Source organism: Pan paniscus, chromosome 17 (assembly GCF_029289425.2).
Source record: "Pan paniscus chromosome 17, NHGRI_mPanPan1-v2.0_pri, whole genome shotgun sequence".
NCBI lineage: Eukaryota > Metazoa > Chordata > Mammalia > Primates > Hominidae > Pan > Pan paniscus.
In genome coordinates this window covers 70,266,511-70,290,570 of record NC_073266.2, presented here as the reverse complement: position 1 = coordinate 70,290,570, position 24,060 = coordinate 70,266,511, and the positions used below count along the sequence as shown (strand labels likewise).

Sequence of the window (24,060 nt, the reverse complement as noted above, 5' to 3'; positions counted from 1 at the left end):
TAATCTTTAACATACTTTCTTAAATAGGTTTCTAGTTGGTGAAGTGTTTCAGGTAAAATCTTAGTAAATGAACCTGATGAGCAGCCTGTTTCAAGGGTGATAAAGCCTCAGGGTTACAATGAAACTGATTTTTTAAAGCAGATTTTTAAAATGTGTATGAAAAGAACAGGAGTTATAAATCAACAAGCAGATTTTATGACCGTGGTGTTCATCAGTAGATTGAAGACACAGAAGCTTATCTAGGAAGAGCCATCTAAATGGAAAGGTGTGTGAATGTGTCTGTGTACTGTGTTTATATCTAAATATCTCTGGGTAACCTAAGTTAGGATATAAATAGTGTAAACTCATTCCTTTACAGATCATCATGGGAAATATGCAGATGTGATAGAATACAGATCCTGTCACACAAACTATATCCCACATATATGACCATCTTTTTTTTAAGTTGTGATCTCACTCTGTTGCCCAGGCTGGAGTGCAGTGGTGCAATCACAGATCATTGCAGCCTCAAACTCCTGGGCTCAAGCAACCTCCCACTTCAGCCTCCTAAGTAGCTAGGACTGCAGGCACGTACTACCATACCTGGCTAATTTTTAAATCTTATGTAGAGATGGGACTTTGCTATGTTGCTCAGACTGGTCTCAAACTCCTGTCTTTAAGTGATCCTCCTGCTTCAGCCTCCCAAAGTGTTGGGATTACAGGCATGAGCCACCACTCCCAGCCCCAGATATACTGAGACCTATCAAATATTTTTTAAATTTTTGTTTAAAAAATGTTTTTTTTTTTTTTTTCGAGATAAGGTCTCACTCTGTCACTCAGACTGCAGTGCAGTGGCACGCTCACAGCTTACAGCAGCCTTGACCTCCTGGCTCAAGTGATCCTTCTGCCTCAGACTCCCAAGTAGCTGGGACTACAGGCATGCACCACCACAGCCAGATAATTTTTTATTTTTTTGTAGAGACAGTGGTCTCACTATGTTGCCCATGCTGATCTTGAATTCCTGGGCTCAAGCAATCCTGCCATCTCAGCCTCCCAAATGTTGGGATTACAGGCATGAGCCACCATGCCCAGCCTATCAAACTATTTAAATGTAACTTTTCTCTGACACATGCTCATTGGGATTCTGAAGGTAGACATGCTACTCTGAGAAACCAAACTTTGAGGCTTAACTGCCCTCCAGAAATTAGAACTCCATAGCTCCATCTGGCCCAATTAGAGATACCTGAGTTACATTTCAAAATAAGCGCTAGTTAAGAACCTGTGATAAATTCTGTGGACCTAAAAGCTGCTCCTCAGATGCTGTGGAAATTCTTTTTTTTTCCTTCTTTTTTTTTTTTGAGACAGAGTCTCATTCTTTCACCCAGGCCAGACTGCAGTGGCGCTATCTCGGCTCACTGCAAGCTCCGCCTCCTGGGTTCACGACATTCTCCTACCTCAGCCTCTCGAGTAGCTGAGACTACAGAGGGAATTTTTCAAACAAGGTTTTTCAGTGGAAGTGCTTTGACCTTTGAGACTAAGGCTCTGTCTTTTAACAGGAAACTTCCAAAGAACTCTGGGCTAGAGCACTAAGAGTCACAGGTGTGTGTGTGTGCATGTGTTTGTGTTTGTTCATTCCCAGTATAACATAGAATGAAGAGATAAATTTGGAAATTTGGGACCTGCTCTGATTATTGAATTTCTATCAGAAATATTTATCATTGCTGTTTTATTGTTATTGTTTCATGTTAACTTCATGATTCAAGGTCCAAAACAACTGATTTGCTAGGTCAAAAATATGTCGCTCTTGCATGAATCCAAATGGCTTTTTCTGATTTATTCTCTTACCTCTACCAAATAATAGGCAAATTTAGCAATGATAGGCGTAATGACTGATATGATTTGACGGTGTCCCAACCAAAATCTAATCTTGAATTACCATATGTTGTGGGAGGGACCCTGTGGGAGGTAATTGAATCATGGAGGCAGGTCTTTCCCATACTGTTCTCATGGAAGTGAATAACTCTCACAAGATCTGATGGTTTTAAAAAGGGGAGTTACCTTGCACAAGCTCTCTCTTTGCCTGCCACCATCCATGTAAGATGTGACTTGCTCGTCCTTGCCTTCCGCCATGATTGTGAGGCCTCCCCAGCCATGTAGACTGTAATAAACCTCTTTTTCTTCCCAGTCTCTGGTATGTCTTTATTAGCAGTGTGAAAATGGACTAATACAATGACCAATGTATTAGACTGCTTATTATAGAGTATGCAGATATAGATTATAAATATAAAGACTGTTAACAATAACTTTTTACAGGGAGATAAGTAATTGTGTTCACTAACTGTATTCATTACTTTCATCTATATATACTGCTTATGACAGTACACGTTTAAGATGGTTGAAGTACCATACACTGAGATTTTCCATGATTTCCTCTAATTAATTTACTTGGCTTCCAGGACACATTCTAGATTTTGATGTCTCTTTACTTTGTAGAAAAGCTTTGTATCTAATATTAATATCTTAATTCAAATGTGTTTGCATATAATTATTGAGTTTAAATAATATATTTTACCATACACATAAAAATAGGAAAAAAATCAGTACCAGAAATAGGTTCATAAAGTTATTATCCATCATTATTTCATCAGAATTGTATAACTGTGCTATCTAATGTAATGCTACAATTATTCTACTTAATGATGGGGTGCAGGACATGCTACACCAAAATGTGGTGGTTTGGAGGTCACTCTCTGACTATCTCCCACCTTTCTATGTGAGAGCTGTCCATAAAAGAAACCCTCATGTGACAGGAGTCCTGCCCCATAGCCAGGGGAAGTGATATGGTCTGCTTCTCTGTCCCCACCTGAATCTCATCTTGAATTGTAACCCAAATTGTAATCCCCAAGTGTTGTGGGAGGGACCTCGTGGGAGGTGATTGAGCCATGGGGGTTGTTCCCTAATGCTGTTCTCATGATAGTGAGTTCTCATGAGATCTGATGGTTTCATGAGTGGCTTTCCCCCTCTTCACTCTGCACTTCTCTCATTCTTCTCCTTCCTGCTGCCATGTGAAGAAGGATATGTTTGCTTCCCTTTCCACCATGATTACAAGTTTCCTGAGGCTTCCCCAGTCCTGCAGAACTGTGAGTCAATTAAACCTCTTTCCTTTATAAACTACCCAGTCTTGGGCAGTTCTTTACGGCAGTGTGAGAACAGACTAATACAGGAAGGAATATCATACAGAGGTGCAGACAATTATTTGAACAACCAGACCTTACTCAAGTTCCCCCAGTTTATTTCCATTTGTCTATGCTCTCTGTCCAATCATGTTTTTCCACAATTCTCCACTTCTCTTATAAGACTTAGCATAAAAATATAAAGCTTTCCCTAGGGGTTTGGGTCTTCATTTCTGAAAGTTACTTGTGTATAACTTTGTTTAAATAAATTTGTTATGCTTTTTTCTTGTCAATCTGTGTTTTGTTAAAGATTAACAAGATTAACAGTGTAATATATTTTCCTTGTGATGTAAAGGAACAGATATTACATTATTTTCTCTCACATTACTATGATTTGAATCTTTTTTATCTCGACGTTTTTCAAGAAACTTAAATTTTTGTATTCCAAAAAGGTTTTCTAAAATTCAAAAGAGTTTTTGGTTACTATTACTGAGTTGTGTTAGATGTTTCTCTTGCATTTTCATTACAGTACCAGCAAAAATCAAACTGTAGATAGCTTAAGAGTTGAATAAAAGAACAGAGCTCTTAAGATACTGATTAAATTTAGAATGAATAATTAGCTATTTCCATTGTCACATGAATTAGAATTCACAACAAAGAAAAGGAAATGAAAGGTTGAAATTTTTTTTAGGTTATTTTGTTGATGTTTCTACTATAAAAAGCCTTGTCAAGTTCTCTATTGTAAATTTTATAATGTAGAAGATGTCTTTTCACTCTGCATATTTTTCAGGAATATATTTCTATTTTAATTTTATTGCAGAGTTAATTGACTTAGGAAGGAGGCAACTAAAACCCTACTCTTTAAAATGCAAATATTTAAGTTGAGGGTGTGGGGGCTGTGTGATGGAATAGGCATTGGGGAAATACTGGTGATGGCTGTATCTCAATTTGATTTAGCAATAAAATTAAAAGAAAAATGATAAGACTAGTAAACATACAACAGTTACTTATAAGACCACATTCATTTCTTATTTTTTCTTTCTCTCATGCTTTAACTACAAAACAATAGGAACATTTAGCTAAATGAAGATCATTAAGTCATTAAGAATTATGGAGTCAGAGCAATTTAATTTTCTGCTTATCATTTGAAAATAAACAATATCTCTATAAATGTAAAATGGAAAGCTCTGCACTGTAACCAAACCTTCCCATATAGAATTCTGAGCATATTCAATGGCCCTGGGATACATTTTCCAGACTGCTGCACAGGATGAAGTTGACCTTCTAGGCAAAATTCTTATATTTGCTCCTGTAGAGAGAAGGAATATAAACATTTTTCTTGGTGTTTCCTTTATATAACATTTGAGTGACCTGAGGCAATGTGGTTTATTCTTCCTTCTCTTCAGTTAAGGTTTTTTTTTCAGGTTCTTTTAAGTAAGAACATAAAGGTCAGGTTATCATTTCACAAAATGCTTCATTCTAGCTTCTCTCACCATAATATGCTTTCAGTAATTATTTCATAACTCATTTAAATGGGAGGCATTTTAGAAGAGAATCCACTGAAACAACTCCTCAAGTAATTAATTATTTTTTAAAAACACAGGGGAATTTTAATTATAATGCAGGTGTTATTTAAAAGCAGAGTGTGACAATTTGCATCTTGAACATCTATTGTAATAGGGAAGAAAAAAATATGTCCCTGAATGAAATAACAAGTCAAGAAATGCAATTTAGTTGGCCTTTTATTTTCTTGATTTTTAAGAAGCAGAAAAAAAATATGCAAACTTCGCCTGAATTGTAAAACCACTTAGAAAGATAAAAGATTACCAAATTGTGTTCCTAGAAAGATCATTATTTATGAGCTTATTTTAAAAATTATACGCTGTCTGTTTTTCTGACACAGATTTGTCATGTGTCACTATTGAATGTATAGCTATGATAGCAAAATCTTCTCATCTTAGAAGAAAACATCTAAATCATAGTGTTTCCCACAAGGAGTTGACATTTTTAAGGGACTAAGTGGATAAATCAATTTTCATTATTATCATTATTACCATTATTGTTATTTTCCTTAATTTGTATTGTGGAGAGTTTCATTGATTAAAAATAAATGACTGATTACATAAGAAATTGTTTACAGCATTCTGAAATCTAGTCCTTAGATTGAGAAGCAAAGTGATAAGGGAATAAGTGTGCATCTGGATTTAGACTATCTAAGTCCCAATCTCTGGCCATAGAGCTCTTAGCTTTTTCCAGTAAGTTCTTAACCTGTCAATTTGGGTACTTAAATCACAGTTTCTGAGCATTACAAGGTAATGTATACAGATTCACTTTCTGAAGCAGAAACTGCTATAAAAAGCAAGTCAGTGGTTTTAATGTTAAAATGTAAATGCTCAAAAATTAACAAAGACAAATCTACCTGGACACAAATACAATATAAAGTATCCAGCAGTCAACATTGCTTTACCCTTGGAGGAGCCTGTCCCACGCCATCCCCAGAAGTATAAATGCAAGCAGAAGTACCACTTAGGCTCCAACCGTGCTCCTTAGAGTGTGCAGGGCAAGTCAGTGGACAAGGAGCTGTGTGGGTGAGTAGGTGTGGGGATGGGTGGACAGGGGGTCATGGTTGTATAAAAAAGCAAAATAAAATGGGATTTTTATGTTTATTCATAGGAAATCTGTTGTTATCTAGTCTTCTTACATATTAGAATTAATCCCTCATCCCCAGGAGGGTACCAGTTGTGTTAAACTCCAAGTCGAGACCAAGTGAACTCCCATGAACCAGCTTCAGTGAATCTTTTTCAGTTGAAAAGCCATTAAGAAGGCTGAGAGGAGTGCCCTGTACATGTTTCGGAAATGATTGCAAGGTCACTCAATCTCCAACGCCTGCTCTGGTCAGTACAAACTGTATTGATTGCATTAACATAATAGTAGATCCACTTGTCAAAAATGAATCTTTTATTCCAAGGGATTTGGGCAGTGCTTGCCAAAAAATCTCCCATAGATTTAACTTTTTGAAAACTTAATTCAGGCTTGCCAGTTTGTGTTCACAGATTGCAAAGGCAGATATCTGATCCAAGATTACAATATGTATGTCTCAGGATTTGTTGCCTATTTTTCATTGCCCTGAAAAAAATATTTTGCATCATCACATGGGAATATTGAAAGTTGTTCATTCCTAATAATTATTAAAATAACACAATAATAATCGTTGTTAGTTCTATTTATACTATGGCTGTCATTGAATAAGAATCTACTCTGCACTAGAGCTTTACATCCTAGATCTTGTTTGAAAATTACCACAGCCTTGGGAGGTAGGTTATTATTATGTCTGTTGAACAGAAAATACTCCAGAGGCTCAGATAGCTGGCAACGTTTAGAGTAGGGAAGATGTGCTTGGCCAGATGCAAGTTCATTTTCACGGTAAGGGTTAGGGAAGGAATGAAGAAATGCTCATGCTTTTTCCTTTTTAAGTGGCACTTGAATATTCCCAAACAGTCAATTTTCTAATCACAAAGTTTTCAATAGTTAATTAATTTGTAGGCTATTGAGATATAAAGCAAATTATTTCAACTCAGTTTGTTAAGAGTATGTTTATGTATGCACATATATGGGTGAGTTTGATCTGCTGAAATCCAGTGAAGAAGGAGGAGGAGTAGAAGGGAGACAAAGAAGAGAAGGAGAGGTAGAGAGGAGGATGGCAACAGCGGAAAGCTCTCTTTATATGGCATAAAGCCCCATGTCTTCATTGGTAAGGCAAATGTCTACTATTAACATGACATACTTTGCTAGATACACAGTAGAGGGGATGGTAGGAAAGCTTCATAGATAAGTTCAGCGCTGCTTCCCTTCTTCAGCTGTTCTCAGTCTAGAGGACTAAATAGAAGTACACATGGCACAGAAACACTGCAGCATTTTAGATTAGAGCTAATTGGATACAAATAAAATTCCCAAATTTCAGCCAGTATGATGAAGTTGCTTTCAAACGGAGACTTAATAGCCCAGGTATTCTTTACTGATAGAACTCAAAATGACTAGAAATACTGATAGTCAGTAGCCTGTTACTTTGCAACTTTTAACAAAATGTTGGATGGAATGATAGTTCTTCATTTATCTTTCCTACTTTCCTTCCCTCTCCAGCCAAGTGTGCACTCAAGCCTTAAAGAGCACTTGAGAAGCTCCTAGAAAATAGGATGAATGGTGCATGGCAAGATCATTGTGTAAAATGTGCTGACTGATTAAAGACAGATTTCATTTGCTACACTTCTTTTTATCAAAAGACACTTTGAGAAAGCAAAAGTGGAAGAGGGACATTATTTAATATGGGCTCTATACAGCACCTGAGAGTACAAAACATTTTGTTGTTGTTGTTGTTTTACCCAAGCAAAGCCTACTGTTACCATTTAGTGGTGACTGGTTTATTGAGTGCTAATGCTTTAAAACTGAGATTAAATCAGGTCCATGGTCTTTATTACTGGGAAGATATATGCCCCTTGTGAATTCTAGTGGTTTGGCAATCTTAACCTCAGCAGACATAACATTGATGTATTCTGTGTTGCCAAACAGCATGGTAAGTGTTTAAAATGCTGTGAACAGCCTTATTGCCTTGAAATGATACAATCTAATATGAGATTTTAACTCAGTGACTGAATCCGTGTGCCTATCCTTGTACAGAATACTAAAGTCCAAGCCACTGTATTTTAATATCTCACGGAGAAGGAACTGTTCTTCATTTCACTACTGAAAGACAGCACATGTAAATGTGAATGTAGATTGCATGAAGACTGAAACTGCAACGTAACAGGCCATTTTCATTAACAGTGCATAGGCAGCTGCCTTTCGTAATAAAGCATCAAAATATCAGCCTGCTTCATTCAAATCAGCAGACCTCTTCCGGCCTTGCGGACAACTGATGGGTGGGATCTATGAGGCCAGAAATTCTCTAGTGACTGAAAGTCAAATTGTCCCCTTTCCACTTCATTTGGAGCATTCTGGGAAAGCTGCTTTTACCAAATCTGAAGGATTTATTCCACTTGTTTCTCCTAATCAATCATAATTAACATTAACATTCAGTTCTCTCTACACTTTATACTCATCAATCAAATTTCAGACACTCATCACTCCAAGGTTCCAGTTACTTTATAGCCTTGATTTTCACCATCAGGATGTCACCTGGCCTGTCTCCTGAGTAGAGGGGGTTTTCTGCATCTGCACCTCAGTCTGTCATTGCTAAAGCAGACCAGGGACACTTTGAGGTAGAGTGACCCACTGTCCTGGTTTTACCTGGCACTGAGGTGGCTTCCCAGGATATGGGACTTTCAAGTGCAAAAGCCAGGTCAGTCCAAAGAAAAGCAGAATGGCTAGCCAGTCTACCTCTAGGTAAAATCTGGCTTAACTGACTATGGAAAACTCTGCCTTCATCAGTTTGGGTGGCTATCACAAAGTATCATGGACTGGGTAGGCTGTAAACAACAGACATTGCTTTCTCAAAGTTCTGGAGGCTGGAAATCTGAGATCAGGGTGCCAGCATGATTGGTTTCTGATGAGGGTCCTCTTCTGGGTTGCAGATTACAGACGTCTCATTGTATCCTCACATGGTGAAAGGAGCAGGGGTGTTCTGTGGTTATTTTTATAACGGCACTAATCACATTCATGAGGGCTCCACCCCATGATCTAATTATCTCTCAAAGGCTCCACCTCCCAGTGCTATCACATTGGGGGTTAGAATTTCAATATACACATTTTAGGGAGAAAAAACATTCAGTCTACAGAGTTCTTAGTGGAGAAAAGAAGCTACAGAAGAGTGGTTTGAAGCTACATATGGGAATTAACCACATATCTATGAGATGTAATTCTTTATAGCACCACCTGACAAAATCACATCTTTCAGATTTCAACTTTCTCAAACCCTCACTAGGAGAGTGCATGAAGGAGTGGTGATTCTGCCCAATTGTCCTGTTATTGATGAAAATGAGTTATTCTGATCAGTCTTCCAAGATGAGACTAGACTAAGTAGGACCTGGGAAAGAAAACCCATAACAAATGACTAAACAGCCTATGATTCAATTTGGTTTTTATTGAGAACTAAAGATTACGTTGAAAGCAGCCCTACAAATCTGCTTACCCATTCATAACTTAAATTTATTTCAAGTTCAATCTGCTTGCCTTGCTTTATGGTCAATATAAAAGTTAAAAAAAAAGACAGGTTTTGGTCAAATCATTACAGAAACAAGTAAAAAAACTGATTCTTCACTTTGCAGGTCTAACATTTCAGGGGCCAACAGAAATAATTATGAGCTGCCTTCTAACCAGAAGAGTGGGGCAGAAATAGCAATATCATGGGTTCCAGAATGGTCAGTACCATTTTTTCAGGGTCTACATGACTTCAGTGTATCCAGGTGAAAACAAAAACTGTTCATCTTATTACTCAGCTGTTGAGCCAACATGTTACCAAGCGTTAAGAAATTTGGAAGCACTAGAAGGAATTTTTATTTCTTGCTTGACATGTATATGTTGTAGGCCATGCCACTATAATTAAAATAAAATTTACTCTTCTTAAGGCCCCACAACAAAAAAATGGACTCTGCAAAAGTTTAGCATTTAATGAAACTGTAAAGTAAAATTAGCAAATTATATTTTCTAATATTTTTCTGTTAATGAGAAGTCCTCCCTTAGATATAAGTAGTAAGTCAACTTGAAACAGTTTTGTTTAAAAAAATAATCTCATAACATTATGCAGCCAGTTGAGGTCCTATGACTGTTTTCTAAGATAATTTAAGGAGAAAGGTCAGTCAAATCCATGAGAGAATAAACATGAATCTTTTTACATCTTTCCTTTTTCTTAAAAATGTGCGTTGTTGGTGAAAATGTAAATTAGATAGCCATTATGAAAAATGGTTATGTAGCTTTCTCAAAAAACTAAAATTAGAATTACCATATGATACAACAATCCTACTTATGGGTATATATCCAAAGGAATTGAAATGAGGGTATATAAGAGATATCTATACTCCATGTTAATTGCAGCATTATTCACAACAGCCAAGATGTGGAATCAATCACGAATGGGTAAAGAAAATATGAGATATATATATATATGTGTGTGTGTGTATATATATGATATACATACACACACACAATGGAATACTATTCAGCCTTTAAAAAGAGTAAATCCTGTTATTTGTGATAACATAGATGAACCTACAGGATATTATGCTAAGGGAAACATGCCAGGCACTGAAAGAAAAATACTGCGTGATCTCACTTACAGGTAGAATCTATTATAAAAAAGTCAGACTCATAGAACTAGAGAGCAGAATGGTTACCAGAGGCTTGGGAAGATGGGGCGTGGTAAGGAATGGAAAGATGTTTGTCAAAGGGCACAAGGTTTCAGTGAGAGAGAAGAAATAAGCTTTTAATATCTATTGCACAGCATCGTATATATCAAAATTGCTAAAAGAGTAGATTTTAAATGTTCTCACCAGAGAAAAGAGATAAGTATGTGGTGACAGACATGTTAATTAGCTTGATATAATCAATCCACGATGTATACATACATCAAAACATGACATTGTACTTCATAAAAATATATAATTACTTGTCAATTTAAAATTTAAAAGATTTTTAAAATGTACATTATTTCTACAAAAATTATTTTCTCATCCCCAAAAATGAATAAGAAGAAGAGAGGAAGGAGGAGGAGGAAGAGAAGGAAGAATCCACCTACCTGCTACTGCAACTTTTGCTGTCCGACTAATAATTGAGCCAGAATCTCCTAAAGATGCCTCACATTGGTAAAGTCCCTCATCTGGCTTGTGGTGTCTGGAATGAAGTATGTTTTGTATCAGCAGAGACCCATTTGAAAGTTGCTGCTTCCTTTCATCCATTCCCAAGGCTAGATGAATGCCATCTTTCTTCCACTTGATCACTGGAACTCCTCGGTCAGACTCCGCGGAGCAGTCGAGGAGGACATTTCCTCCCCGCATTGTGACGGCATCAGAAGGTTCTGAGAGGAAGCGCAGTGCTGTGAAAGCTTTAATTTGAAAACCTGGAACAAGAGAGCACAGGGAAATATGTTCATGTATTCAAATAAATCTCAGGCTTAGATTCCCTGTCTTTTCTTTACAAAGCTTTTCACAAAAGCTGAGGGCTTTGAACAATGTCCAAGAATAAATAAAAACTAAAATCAAGGATATTATGTTAAATAAGCAAAAAAGTACCCAGTCGAGGTAATCATAATTAAGAAAACAATTGGCTCCAAAAGTTAATATTATGAGAAATTACAAATTCATATGAATCCTGGCATGCTTATTACCACATATCAGTCAGTACTTGAAAATTTAGACAGAAAAAACTAATATTTTCCAAATAAAATTAGATATTTTAAAGTAGCAATAGTTATTAGTGTGGTAGCTAAGACTTTTGGGGAGACTATTTCTATCTCTTCATTCTGATTATGGCATCCATTGAAATTTTTAAAAAATCCAATCTGATACAGGGTTCTATGAGAATAAAAGTCAACTCTGAACAGCATGGGCAAAGTTATTTAGGACAAAGCTCAGGTGGGTTTTAAAATAGGTAAATCCCACTGGCAGAAGCAAGTCAATAAAGCTACTACCTAAAATCACAAATCCCTGAAGGGTCTTAATTTTCATCCAAATGTTTCTCATGGGCTTGGAAATCTAAATAAATATTACAGTTGAATTTGTTTCATAAACGTAAATGAACATAAAGAATCAACCAAGGGTAATAGAAACTCATTTAAGAATCTTGAGGGGAGGAAGCAAGTATAATCAGTTAAAGTATATTGTTTTCGAAGCTGGCAGTATAGCATTTGACAGAATACTCACATGTTGAGTCAAAGACCTTGACAAGGTTTCAGGAGGTCATTGGCTCCACCATTTGCTCAGACAGGTGTATACTTAAATCATTCAAGTCAAATTACTTTCAATTTCATTTTGAACAATCTTTGGGGCTAGAGATTCTACAATGTCCCTTGGTATCTTGTTTTCAATATTTAATCATTTTAAGAGTCTAACTGAATTTTCTTGCTGATGTTTAATCCCATTTTCTCCTGAAACACCTTGTGTAAAAATGCAGAAGAGATGGACATTTTCTTTAAGAGCCCTTTATTTGTTTGAAATGGCATTTCATTTCTTAAAAAATACCACCTAAATTATGTTTTAGTCTTCATTTTTTTTTTCCACGATAGCAACCTTGACTTCATTAGCTTCCTTCATTTTTCTGTAATGGGAACACTTTTCGTTGTACTTTGTAAAATCATTCCAATCTTCTGTCATTTAAAAGGCAGGCATCTAAATTGCAGGTAATTCATATTCTCATAAGGGGTTAACTCATACTGGTCCTGATGGACAGAACTATTTCTATCTTTGTACACCCCATTTTACAGTGAAGAGAAAGCAGAACAGCTTCTTACGGTTTCTCCCTGGTTTTATTTGCTTCGTTCCTGCAAACTCAATTTTTCTAAAACTTACGTTTGAAGTCTGTTATTCTGCCCAATGATGTCTTGTGTCACTCACTGTCATATATTCATTCCTTTCACCTTGGCCACTCACTCAGAAAGCATCTGGAACTTTGCTTGAATTAATATAAATTGTAAAATAATGGTGAGCACATAACTCTACTATAGATGGATATTGATAAAGATCCCAGATGACAGCAGCCTGGTGTCTTTATTTTCAAATAAGCTCCTTCTCCCCACAGATCCTTTTGGTGTAGTCAACCCAATTATAGTACATCCTGTTATTCTAGTGGGAAGTACATTGAATTGGCTGTCTGGATATCTAGCTTAGGTCTTGGTTTTATCACTTCAAAATTCATGACTCAGAAAGGTCTTTTAAGCCCTCAGAAACTCAGTTCCTTCATCTGCAAAAATTAAGAAGTTGAACTAGATGATCTCTCAGTTCAACATCTAGTTTGGAGGCTTTTAGAACAAGATTGAATTGAGAGCATCTGTCAAATGAACCCTGCTCTAAGCTTGCTGAATCACTGAAGGCTGATTTTGCTGAAAATACCTTTCCCATGTCTACGTGATCTCTTCCTCTACCAGAAAAGAAACACAAGCTAGCAAACCTGGCTTGAGAAACACTAAGGATGAGACAGCAGAAAGAAGTTCTAATGTCCTTGAATGCCAAGATATTTCGCTAGAGTAATACCCACAATTTCCATACAAGTAGCATTAATAAAGAAGAAATAAATTTGAAATTCAAGAGCAGGCAACTATATTAGAAAGCATGTATTGCTTTTTTGTTCTTCCCGGGGCCTATATTTTAAACACGACCTCATGTTAAGCACCTTATTTATGTCACAGAACACATAATACATTAAACACAGCTGTTTATGACAGCATGTTAATGAGCATATGTGCCCATTATCACACATAAATAATCCACTTAGTCTGAAACAAGGAGATTATGACAGTTTTCAGTGCTGTGAGTACATAGATCAACTTTAACACAATTACCCTTGCAATTCAATGGCAATTTGAGTTTTTGTACTCTTTATAACAATTATATTTTGAATATATGGCTTTGGGATATAGGCACCTCACTGCTTTAAGTAACTTGCATTAGTGATTAGTTTTATAGAAAAGATGGATCCTGGTGAATCAAGTTAATTGAGAAATAGTAGATATGATTCTATTGGTCTCCTTTTCTAAGTTTCAGCTCATGTTAGTCACAGTGGCAGGAGGCAGACAAATTCCCAGGCAGACAAGGGTGGGTCCCCAGCAAAACCCAGCCTTCAAGCCGAAAAAAGCCTAAAGCCTGAAAACTGGGCTGCTGGTTCTGAATGGAGTCTGTGACCAGAGTGAGAACTTCTGTTCCTGTTTGCCTGTTCTTTCCTGATTGGTTCTTTCCGAATAATTCTTTTTTTTTTTTCTTTTTTTTTGGGCGATGGAGTCTGGCTCTTTCTCCCAGGCTGGAGTGCAGTGATGCGATCTTGGCTCACTGCAACCTCTGCCTCAGGTGACCCTCCTGCCTCAGCTTCCCAGTAACTGGGATTACAGGCATGTGCCACCACACCTGGCTAATTTTTGTATTTTTAGTAGAGATGGCCATGTTGGCCATATTTGGCCAGGCTGGTCTCAAACTCCTGACCTCAGTTGTTCCGCCTGCCTCAGCCTCCCGAAGTGCTGAGATTACAGGCATGAGCCAATGGGTCCAGCCTGAATAATGCTTTTTAACCAATCAAATATTGCCTTTTCCATGGCTACCTACAGGCTGCACCTCCCACATTCTGAGCCTATAAAAACTCCAGACTCAGCCACACCTGGGGACTACCCACTGCAGATCGCCTCTCTGCCCAGAGATGTTCTGTCACTCAGTAAAACTTTTCTCCACCTTGCTCACTCTCCAGTTATCCAAGCAACCTCATTCTTCTTGGATGCAGGACAAGAACCTGGGACCCACTGAACATCAGGTGCAAAAGGAGCTGTAACACTGTAGCCCTCCAGCCCTCCACTGCTGCCCGAGTGGCCACCCAAGACGACAAGAAGCTGCAGTGGGGCCGGGCCAACCCAAGAGCCGTGGGCCAGAGTGGGGCAGCAGGACTGAATGAGCTGTAACACAAAGGAGCCGAAACACACTCCTGCCCACCCCCTGCCCCGTTCACTGTGCTGCATATGGCAGGAGGGAGAGAAGAGCTGCAACCCTTCTGGAGGTGCAGACCTTGGGACTCCCGGAGCCAGAGCTCTGACACACCCTTGTTTGCTGGGCTACGGGAACAAACGAACGGTGACATGCTGTAACACCCTTTTAGGGCTCTGTGGTTTTTGGCGTCTCTAAGTTTTTTGGGTGTCACCGTGTTCCCCCAGTCTAGACACCAGCATCGAAGGCAGAATTTGCTTGCAGTACGCCTGGTCCAGCTGCCGCCTCACAGGGAACCAGCGCCTGTGCCGGCACCTAAAGCTGCCCGCCGCACTGCAGCAGCTGGCACACCTGGCTCTGTGCGGTGGTGGCTGGATTCCGCACTCACTCACTCACACACCCCTCACCGCTCCATGCCTGGAACGCCTATGGTGGGCGTGGGATCAGGGGTCGTAGCACGAGCCGACCGCAGCCTGTCAGACTGAGTGGGCAGAACCAGCCTAGCAGCCAGCTCGGAACCCAGTGAGGCCCAGGCAGGAGCGCTGCGTGTTGTGGAAGATTTCCGGCTGGCGAAGCGGTACTGAAAAATACCCTGTGTCATTAGGCAAGGCTACCTTTAACTTCCTTGTATTGCACACAGGCCTAAGAAATGTCCCACGAATACGTTACATTGACATCAATTTAGATCCCCCTCAACCCTTTCTCTTAGTGTACTGGTTCCATTTGGAGAGATTTTGCCCACCAGTATATAATTTCTTAATATAAAATAATTTTATAAAATGACTTCATCCAAGGATTAATCTTAAATCAACTACGCTGATTTAATGTATGAAGAGAGGAAGACAGAGATGATAAAACTGAAGAAGACGAGAAGTAGAAATACCTTTGGAGCCTGTGGCTCAAAAAGTTGTAGTCTGGAATTAGGTACTCAGAGTTCAATCAAAGTGTAGACATCCTGGAAAATGCATGAAAGGAGGTCATGGGAAGGCAACAGAAGAACTCATTTTGAGAATCAAAACTAAACTTCCGATTTTACAATGCTGCAGAGAATTTCATATTAGAATTACAATGGTGAGGATTTCATCCAGGTGAAAACCTAATGGAGAAGTTTATTTTGTTTGGTTTTATTTTTAAGATGTCCAATGGCCATTCCCTTGAACCCTCAAATAGTTACATTTCCAAGCCTTGCTTCATAAAGAAAGAAATCCTTTTAACTCTGCCATAAAATTACTTAAGACAACTATAATATATTGTGGAGAAATAGACTGGAAAGTTCCCAAATCCCCATCCATTAAGAAACTTACACAACGGAGTCTGACATCAGAGTTCACCATAAAAATGAGTGTTTCCATCTCTCTCTCCCTCCAAATGTTGGTTTGGGAAGATTTCTAAATCTTTGGTTGAAATATAGGGATAAAGCCATATATGTATTTAACTATTGGCTAGCTTTTCTTATCTATAATGGTCTGAAGAAAAGTAATGAGGTGTCAGATCATCATTGGGCCTTCTCCTCCTCCTCCTCCTCCTCCCCTTACACTTCCTCCTTCTCCACCTCCTCTTTCTTCTCCTCCTTTTTTTTTTTTTTTCTGTAAAATGATAGTTTGTAAGCAGATACCAAGATAGCAAAACCTTCCATGCTTCCTGATGAGGATAAAAAAGAAGGCCTACCCTTGAGGAATGACCTAAGGGAGAACTTTTATTATCCATTTGTTTTAGTTTTCTCAGACATAAATAAGCATCAGAAATAACACTGCCAAAGACATTTCAAGTTTATATTAATTATCTATACATAGAGAATATTCTTAATATATTTTAGAAACTCACCAAAATGATCAAATAGTACAAATATTTCTCTAAGCTTGGTCCCTTTGTGCTTGCTCTCTTTATCATATTCTTCTTAGTTCCAAAGACCATTCAGTCGCAGAGGCAAACTAACTTAAAATGAGGTTTTTAAGGTATGACATTTTATCTACAATATCAAACATTGTTAAGTGTAAAAAATAATTCTCTGTGGAGTCAGAAATTTCTTTCCAGGTCCAAAATGTAAAAGCTTCTGGTTAAGGCAATAGAAGCTCAAAATGAAATTTATAAGAAGTAGCTTGGAAGTGGGGAAAAAAGCTCCTACAAGATTTTGAGATTAGAAAATGTCATACAAATCCCCATAGAACTTGCTATGCATAATTTTATCACTTAAAATTACACAAACTTTCATTTTGGGGTGCTTAGAGTTTCTGATGATCCGTGAATCTTCATATCAACCCAGAAAACCATGCCACTATCATCCCTTCTTAGAAATAGATGCTACCACATTTGCTTCTTTTGGCTTAAGACAAATAAAGAGACCTCCATTGAAAGAAATAAAAATAATTCTATGGATGATGCAATATAATCTACTTTCAATGTATCAAATATCCATTACATGTACAACTTTAACTCTGGTCTTTAGCCCTGGAAAAAAATTATAATACTTGTGAGGCCATGCAATGGAGCAGGAATTTAAAAAACAAAAACAAACAAACATGAATTAACAGAATCCCTAAGCATATGTTAACTTCACTTGGTTTAGTATATCAGAATACAAATTCTGAAACAGTGGTTCTCAAAGTACAGTCCCTAGACTAGCAACAGCAACACCTCCTGGGAACCTGCTGAAAACGCACAGTGTTAAGTAGAACAATGGTTACAAGAGGCTGGGAAGGGTAGGGAGGGGATAGACAGAGGTTGCTTAAGGAATACAAAATTACACTCCTTAGACAGGAGGAGTAAGTTCTAATGCTCTATAGCACTGTACTGTGACTAAAGTTAACAATAATTTGGTGAATATTTTCAAATAGCTGGAAGAAATGATTTTGAATGTTCCCAGCCCAAACATATGATAACTGTTTGAGGTGATAGATATGCTAACTAGTCTGATTTGATCACCAAACATTGTATACATGTAACAAAATATCAGCCTATATCCTATAAATGTGTACAACTCTTGTGTGCCAATTAAAAATAAAAATACATATTAAAATGCACAATTCTAGGCCCTGCCCCATACCTACCCAATCAGAAACTGTGGCAGTAGAGCCCAGCAATCTGTACTTTAAGAAGTCTTCCAGGGAATTCTCGCATTAACTAAAACTCTAGAACTTTGCTCCAAAACATCTGGTGGCCTGGATTGGAGCAAGGGGGTTCTTGTGTCCCTTCTACTATCTTGTCATGACTTTTCATATTTGAGGAATTTGTGTAATTTGGGTTGATTATTTTTCTAAGTAAGTAGGTGAACTTAGAAGGATAATCTAGAAAGGCAAATAATTGAACACTTATTTCAACACGTTTTATTAATATTTATTATATATTTCTCTTTGAAAGGCTGAAGTGGAGAAAGGATCAAGAAAGAGGACTATTGTTTACAATACGTAATCTTTCCTCTGTTACAACCAGCACACTGTTTGGGCCCCAAATGTCCTTACCCCATTAATCAAAATTAAACTTCCATGGTCATTTGGACATTTAGAATATTCCTTGGAATATTCTTGATTCTTCACATAAGGGGCTATGAGAGGATTTCTTCTAAACAGTGACAATAACTACAATCCTCTTCCAAAAGAAGTTTGGGTTCATCCAGTATTCTTTATCACATTGCCTTTCTTTTATTCCATTTTAGTTCCACAATATAATTGTAGACACTTACCAGGCTGATCTGCCCCTTAGTCTAGTTTAGTCTCTAGATGGGAAAACCACAATAGCCATTTAACTGTGCTGTAGCCTGAGGGTGTGCTTTGTGTATTTCCCATTAATGGAAGACTTTAATTTCCGCTAGACCAGAGAGAGAAAGTGTGCACTCACCAAAGGACCAGCACCTATGACTATTGGGGTTTCTGTGTAGCACTGGTGCCATTTTATTCACTTTGATAAGACATTAAAAAATATTGTCAGAATACATGGTCATATTTTTAAAAGAGGACATTCATTCCGCAGTTGCCAGAGACTAACATTTTAAAGCCATTTATGACAAATTTTTATTACTAAAAAATGCAAATCAGAAATGAATTAAGTTATGTGGAATTAATTCCTGAACTTAAATAATGTAAAAAAAGGCTGATCAGGAAAGAAAACATATACATTTTACTATGGGAATTTATTAAGGATCACTAAAATATAGGGAAGCTATGGATGAAAATTTAAGTGAAAATTTAAAAGGAACAGTCAAAGTTCCTCCCTCATTAGAGTTGCCAGATTTAGTAAACAAAAATTAAGGACACAAGTTATATTAGAATTTCATATGAAAAACAAATTTAGTATAAATTTTAGTATAAACATGTCCTAAATACTTATACTAAATAAATATTGCATAAGACCTACTTATACTAAAATATTTGTTATTTACTCAAAATCAAATATAACAGAGCATCCTGTATTTTATCTGAGAAACCTATCCTCCATGAAATTCCTTCTTAAGACCATAGCTAAAGTAAGCAACTAGCAAATAAATCCCTACTATGCTCCTCAGTTGTCACATATCTAGAGAAGAGTAAATTCTTGGAAAGCTAGCATGACTGAATCAGGAAGTGATTTTAGTGTCAGGACATTTGCTGACCAAGTGCAACACCACCAAATATTCTCAGCAAAAGGGTGCTGAACCGATTTGCTCTTGATACCCTGATTCTTCTTTATCTCTTCCCTTTACAAGGAACTAAATCTGGAAATATAAAGGTAAGATGTGGAGTTCACGAAGCAACTGTCCCAGCTGAAATCTCTTAGTGAGCCCACACAGAGGCTCCACATCCGACATTCCAAGCACATGGCATCTTCCACAAAGCTGAAGAAGCTTTGCAGAGATCTGAGGTTTTTAAAGGGCAAGAAGTGTGTGCCCCAGGCAACTGCCTGAGTGTCCTCTGGCTAAATCCAATGGTAAAGAACAATAATAAGGGCTAAGTTGGAGCGGGAGAGTAACTTCCTCATTCCTTTGTTGCCCCAAGAGCTAACTCTCTAAGGCGCAGTTTGATTTTGCTGTGTGATACCGGGCAAATTGTAATGAAATTTTTTTTCCAGCCCAACAAGTAACATTTCCGGACATGTAGGTTATCATGCCCCAGGTCTCATACAAAATTAACACTAAAAAGAGAAACTTTGATGTGTTGCTTAATCTGCCCTGGGTTTGAGCCTTCTTCCCTCTCAGTTTGATAAAATATAAGCTAGCTTTATCTTCCGTGTTTTTCATCAGTCTTTCTCTAAGTAGAGAGAGGGATGGCATTTTATAAATGCAGAACTGTCAACTAAAACACTAAGAAGTGCTCTTGTGAGTATTTAGAAAAAGTGTGATTTAAGGAGTACCCAGTGCATGAGATCTTCTCCATTTTGATGGCAGCCAAGTAGACAAGCTTTAGAGATGCCATTTATTGTGAAGTGACCGATCAACTTTTAGAAACCTCTTATCAAGTTACCCATATGTAGTGTACACAATACAAAAATATGGACATAAAATCATGTATCATAATAATTGTCCATAACCTTGCTTATCCAATAATGATCATTTTAACAGAAACTGTTAAAGTTTCTGTGCATTTCCTTCCAGGAAATTAATTATTTCTTCATTTATAATGATTTGCTTTATTATCCACATGGTTGTGATCATATTTTGTATTCAAATTTGATACTTGTTATTTTAAGGATCCTTCTACGCCCATTCTTAAGTGGATTGTTTTCGGTTAGGTTTTCTCAAAGGGGAACTCATTCATACTACGTGTCATAGTTCTCACTCCTACTTGGAAAATTGCTTGCTTTTTAGTGGCACATTTATTGTAGCACTTTGTCAGTAAGCCTAGTAAGTTTGAAATTTTGCTTTAAAGGCCAAAGGAAAAATATTGCATTGACAAAATGCAATTGAAATCATAAACTTTGTAATATTATTTTGTTTTTACTGTAATGCTTAGCAGTGGTGTAAAAGATATTTAAACATCTTCATGCCATTCCTTCATCCACCTAATATTTATTGAGCACCTACTGCACCAGGCATTATTCAAGGCTGGGAACAAACAGCCTTGAAGAATCCCTAATAAACAGTCTAATAATCCCTATCCTTCTAGGTTTTATATTCTAGTAGGAAGGAACAGACAATAAAGAACTAACTGAGCAAATATGTACAATGTCAGAAGAGACTAAGTGCTATAGAAGAAAATCAAGAGGGAAAGGAAGGAGTTGTGGGATTTGGAGAAGGTTTCATTGAGGAGGGCAAGACTTGAGCAAAGACCTGAATATTGTGAAGAAGGATATTGTCATAGTCTGCTTCAGCTGCCATAACAAAATACCATAGATTGGGTGGCTTAAAAAGATTTGTTTCCCACAGACTTAGAAGCTGGGAAGTCCAGGATCGAGGTGTTAGCAAGGCAGGTCCCATTCTCAGGCCTCTTTTCTTGGCCAGTAGGCCCCACTATCTCACTGTGTGCTCACATGACCTCTTCTTTGTTCATGGGGAGACAGACAGCTCAGATGTCTCTTCTTCTTCTTATAGGAAAGGTAATCCTATCATGGGGGACTTACCTTTATGATCTTGTCTAACCCTAATTATCTCCCCAAAGTCCCACCTCTTAATACTATAACATTGGGGGTTAGGATTTTGATACATGAATTCTGGGGGATGCAAATCCTCAGTTCATCACAGACGTGGAGCAGATATATAGGGGAAGAACACCGCAGGCAGAGGATGCTAAGGCACCCAGGCAGGTGTGACGAGCCCACCCCAGGAATAGCTGGGTTGGAGTGAATGAGAGAGTTCCAGCAAGCAAGGTCTGAGGGTTCACAGTGAGATTCAATGGGACCTCATAGGCAAGTGAAAGAATTTTGCTTTAACTCTGTCAAATTTACAGAAGAGTTTCAATAAGGAGAGCAAAAAGGTCCAATTTATGTTTTAAAGTAGTAGTTGTCAATGGAGGAACAATTTCATCCCCTAGGAAATTTCTGGCGATATCTGGAGGCATTTCTGGTTGTCACAACTGAGAGGGGTGCTACTGGCATCCACCATGTAGAGGGACGTAGCACATCCTACAATGCACAGGTCAGACCCTCACAAGAAAAAATTACCCATCCCAAAACATCAGTAGTGGTGAGGATGAGAACCCCTGTTTTAAAGGATCACTCTGGTTGCTCTCTTGAGAACAGAGGTCATTGGAAGAAGCAGAGAAACTAGATTGGAGGCTATTTCCATTGTTCAGGTGAGAAATGATGAGATTTGGCCTAAGGTATTGCAGTAGAGTTCATGAGAAATGGTCATATTCAGGACCCATTTTTAAAGATAGAGTCAATAGGGTTTTGAGGGATGAGATGAGGGTAGCTCAAAAAAGAAAAGAGCCCCAGAAGACTCCAAGAAGATTAACAGAGCAATTTATGTAGTTTATATGAAAAAAGAAGGCACTTTCAATTGCAAAAGAAAGCTCCCAGCACAGGGGTCAGGAGACCTGAGTTCTTTGTCTGATCTGCCCCTCGTTAGCCTTCTAAGTGTGGGCTACACCACTGGGAATCAATTCACTCATTAATAAAACAAGGAGGCTGGACTAGATCACTTCGAGGCATCTTCAGCTCTAATATTATAAAAGTCTATGAGTTCACACCTATTAACTTTGCTACTTACAGAAAAAAATTACCCTCAAATTTAGGAGGAAATTTGTCATACTAAGAGATTTGCTATAATCACCCTCTGATCAGTTTATCACAGGCTGAAACAAGACCACAACGAGTGCAGTTACTGAAGGTGCCAAGAGACCAAGAACCTACCTCATTATCCATAAAATAGAGAGTCTAATCTTTTCTCTTGAAGATAAAAGACTGCAGAGGTCACTCTGCTGACAAAGCGCAGGCTGCTTTATTATGATTCATGAGAAATGAAGTATTCATCTTGTGGAAACTCCTATTACAAATACGAAGGATTAATTCCACAAAGGTCTGACAGGTCCAGGGAAAACCTTAAAAATTCAGCAAACCTCATGGTTGACATTGTGGCATAACGTCTGATGTGGGGACTCATCAGTGATAAAACATTTGTATTATAACAAGTCCAATTTTCTAAAGATAGAGGCCAAATAGCGATTTTCATTAAAATGCTGTCATTCATTTTGTCATGATATTTACTGTGTCTTGTCTCAATAGAAAGGTGATATTTTTCTGCTTAGTCCATGAATGGTATCAAGAAGGAAAACCCACAGTGATAACAGAAACATCAGCTTTGGAACTAAGCACCAATGAGTTTTAAACTGCTCACGAGGTCAGCATTTATTAAAGGACTTCTCAAATAACTTGTTTTATAGGTGGTGACTTAAGTTCCATGGGGGAAGACTTGGGGAGCAAGAATGAAGCCTCTCTAGAAGGTCAGAACTGTAAGGGAATTTCCGGCGTCTATATGTGCAACTTATTCATGGTCTAATGTGAACCTCAAGGATGAAGGACCTATTCATGTGTCTTCACCTGAAGGAAACTGAAAGATGAAGAAATATGCATGCCTCTACTTAAAAGGGCTTACTGCATGCAGGCGTTGGTTGTTGCAAATTCTAAAAATATTCTAATTAGAGCCTTTCCTAGAATCCATATTCAGGACCCATTTTAAAGATAGCATCAATAGGGTTTTTGAGGGTCTCTATGTGGGTTGTTCAAAAAAGAAAGAGCCCCAGATGATTCCAAGTAGATTAATAGAGCAGTTTTTATAATGTATATGAAAAAAGAAGGTATTCTCAATTGCAAAAGAAAGCTCTTGGTTAGTACCTTGGACCCACCATACTAGCAGGCAGGGGCCAGTGCCGACGGCATTCACATGGCCTCTGACATGGTGTGATTTCCAGTAGTACCTTAGAGCTAGTGATACATTTTAAGCCAAAGAGTAAACATAAATTCTCATCAGGTTCCTCTTTTACAAAATGTAAACGGTAGACACAGGCCTGTGCAGAGACAGAAAGTCTTCACTGAATAGCAGCGACAGACTCAGCTCTCAGAAGTGATAGCCCTTTATTGTACCTCTCTTGTGGCTCTGATCTTCCTGTTGCAGATCGTATTTTTGAGAATTTCTACCTTATTATGTTGCAAACTCCAAGGGAGCAAACATGAATCATATTTGTTTATTTCATACAACCCCTGGGAACCCTTGCCTATTTCAGAGGTATTTAACAAATACCTGCTGAATAACCAAACATAGATAGACAAAAACGAATAATTTGGAAAAATTTCTTCCATCAGTGAAAGAAAAATCATAACATATGTTTAAAAAAAATGGACCTAATTCTGCTAGGTTGGTGGTGAATGACTGAGACTACTCAGTACAGTCATGAGCT

The 24,060-nt window shown here is 37.9% G+C and overlaps 1 protein-coding gene across 3 annotated transcripts in view; it reads right to left on the bottom strand.

Annotated features, from left to right (window-relative positions):
* DCC (DCC netrin 1 receptor) overlaps nt 1-24,060 on the bottom strand; it is a 1,195,251-nt gene that overhangs the window by 769,310 nt on the left and 401,881 nt on the right. For all 3 annotated transcript variants that reach the window (XM_034943737.3, XM_003827228.5, XM_034943736.3), the window contains exon 2: nt 10,879-11,199. In XM_034943737.3, the coding sequence (XP_034799628.2) occupies nt 10,879-11,199 (321 nt within the window). The remainder of the gene's footprint in view (nt 1-10,878; nt 11,200-24,060) is intronic.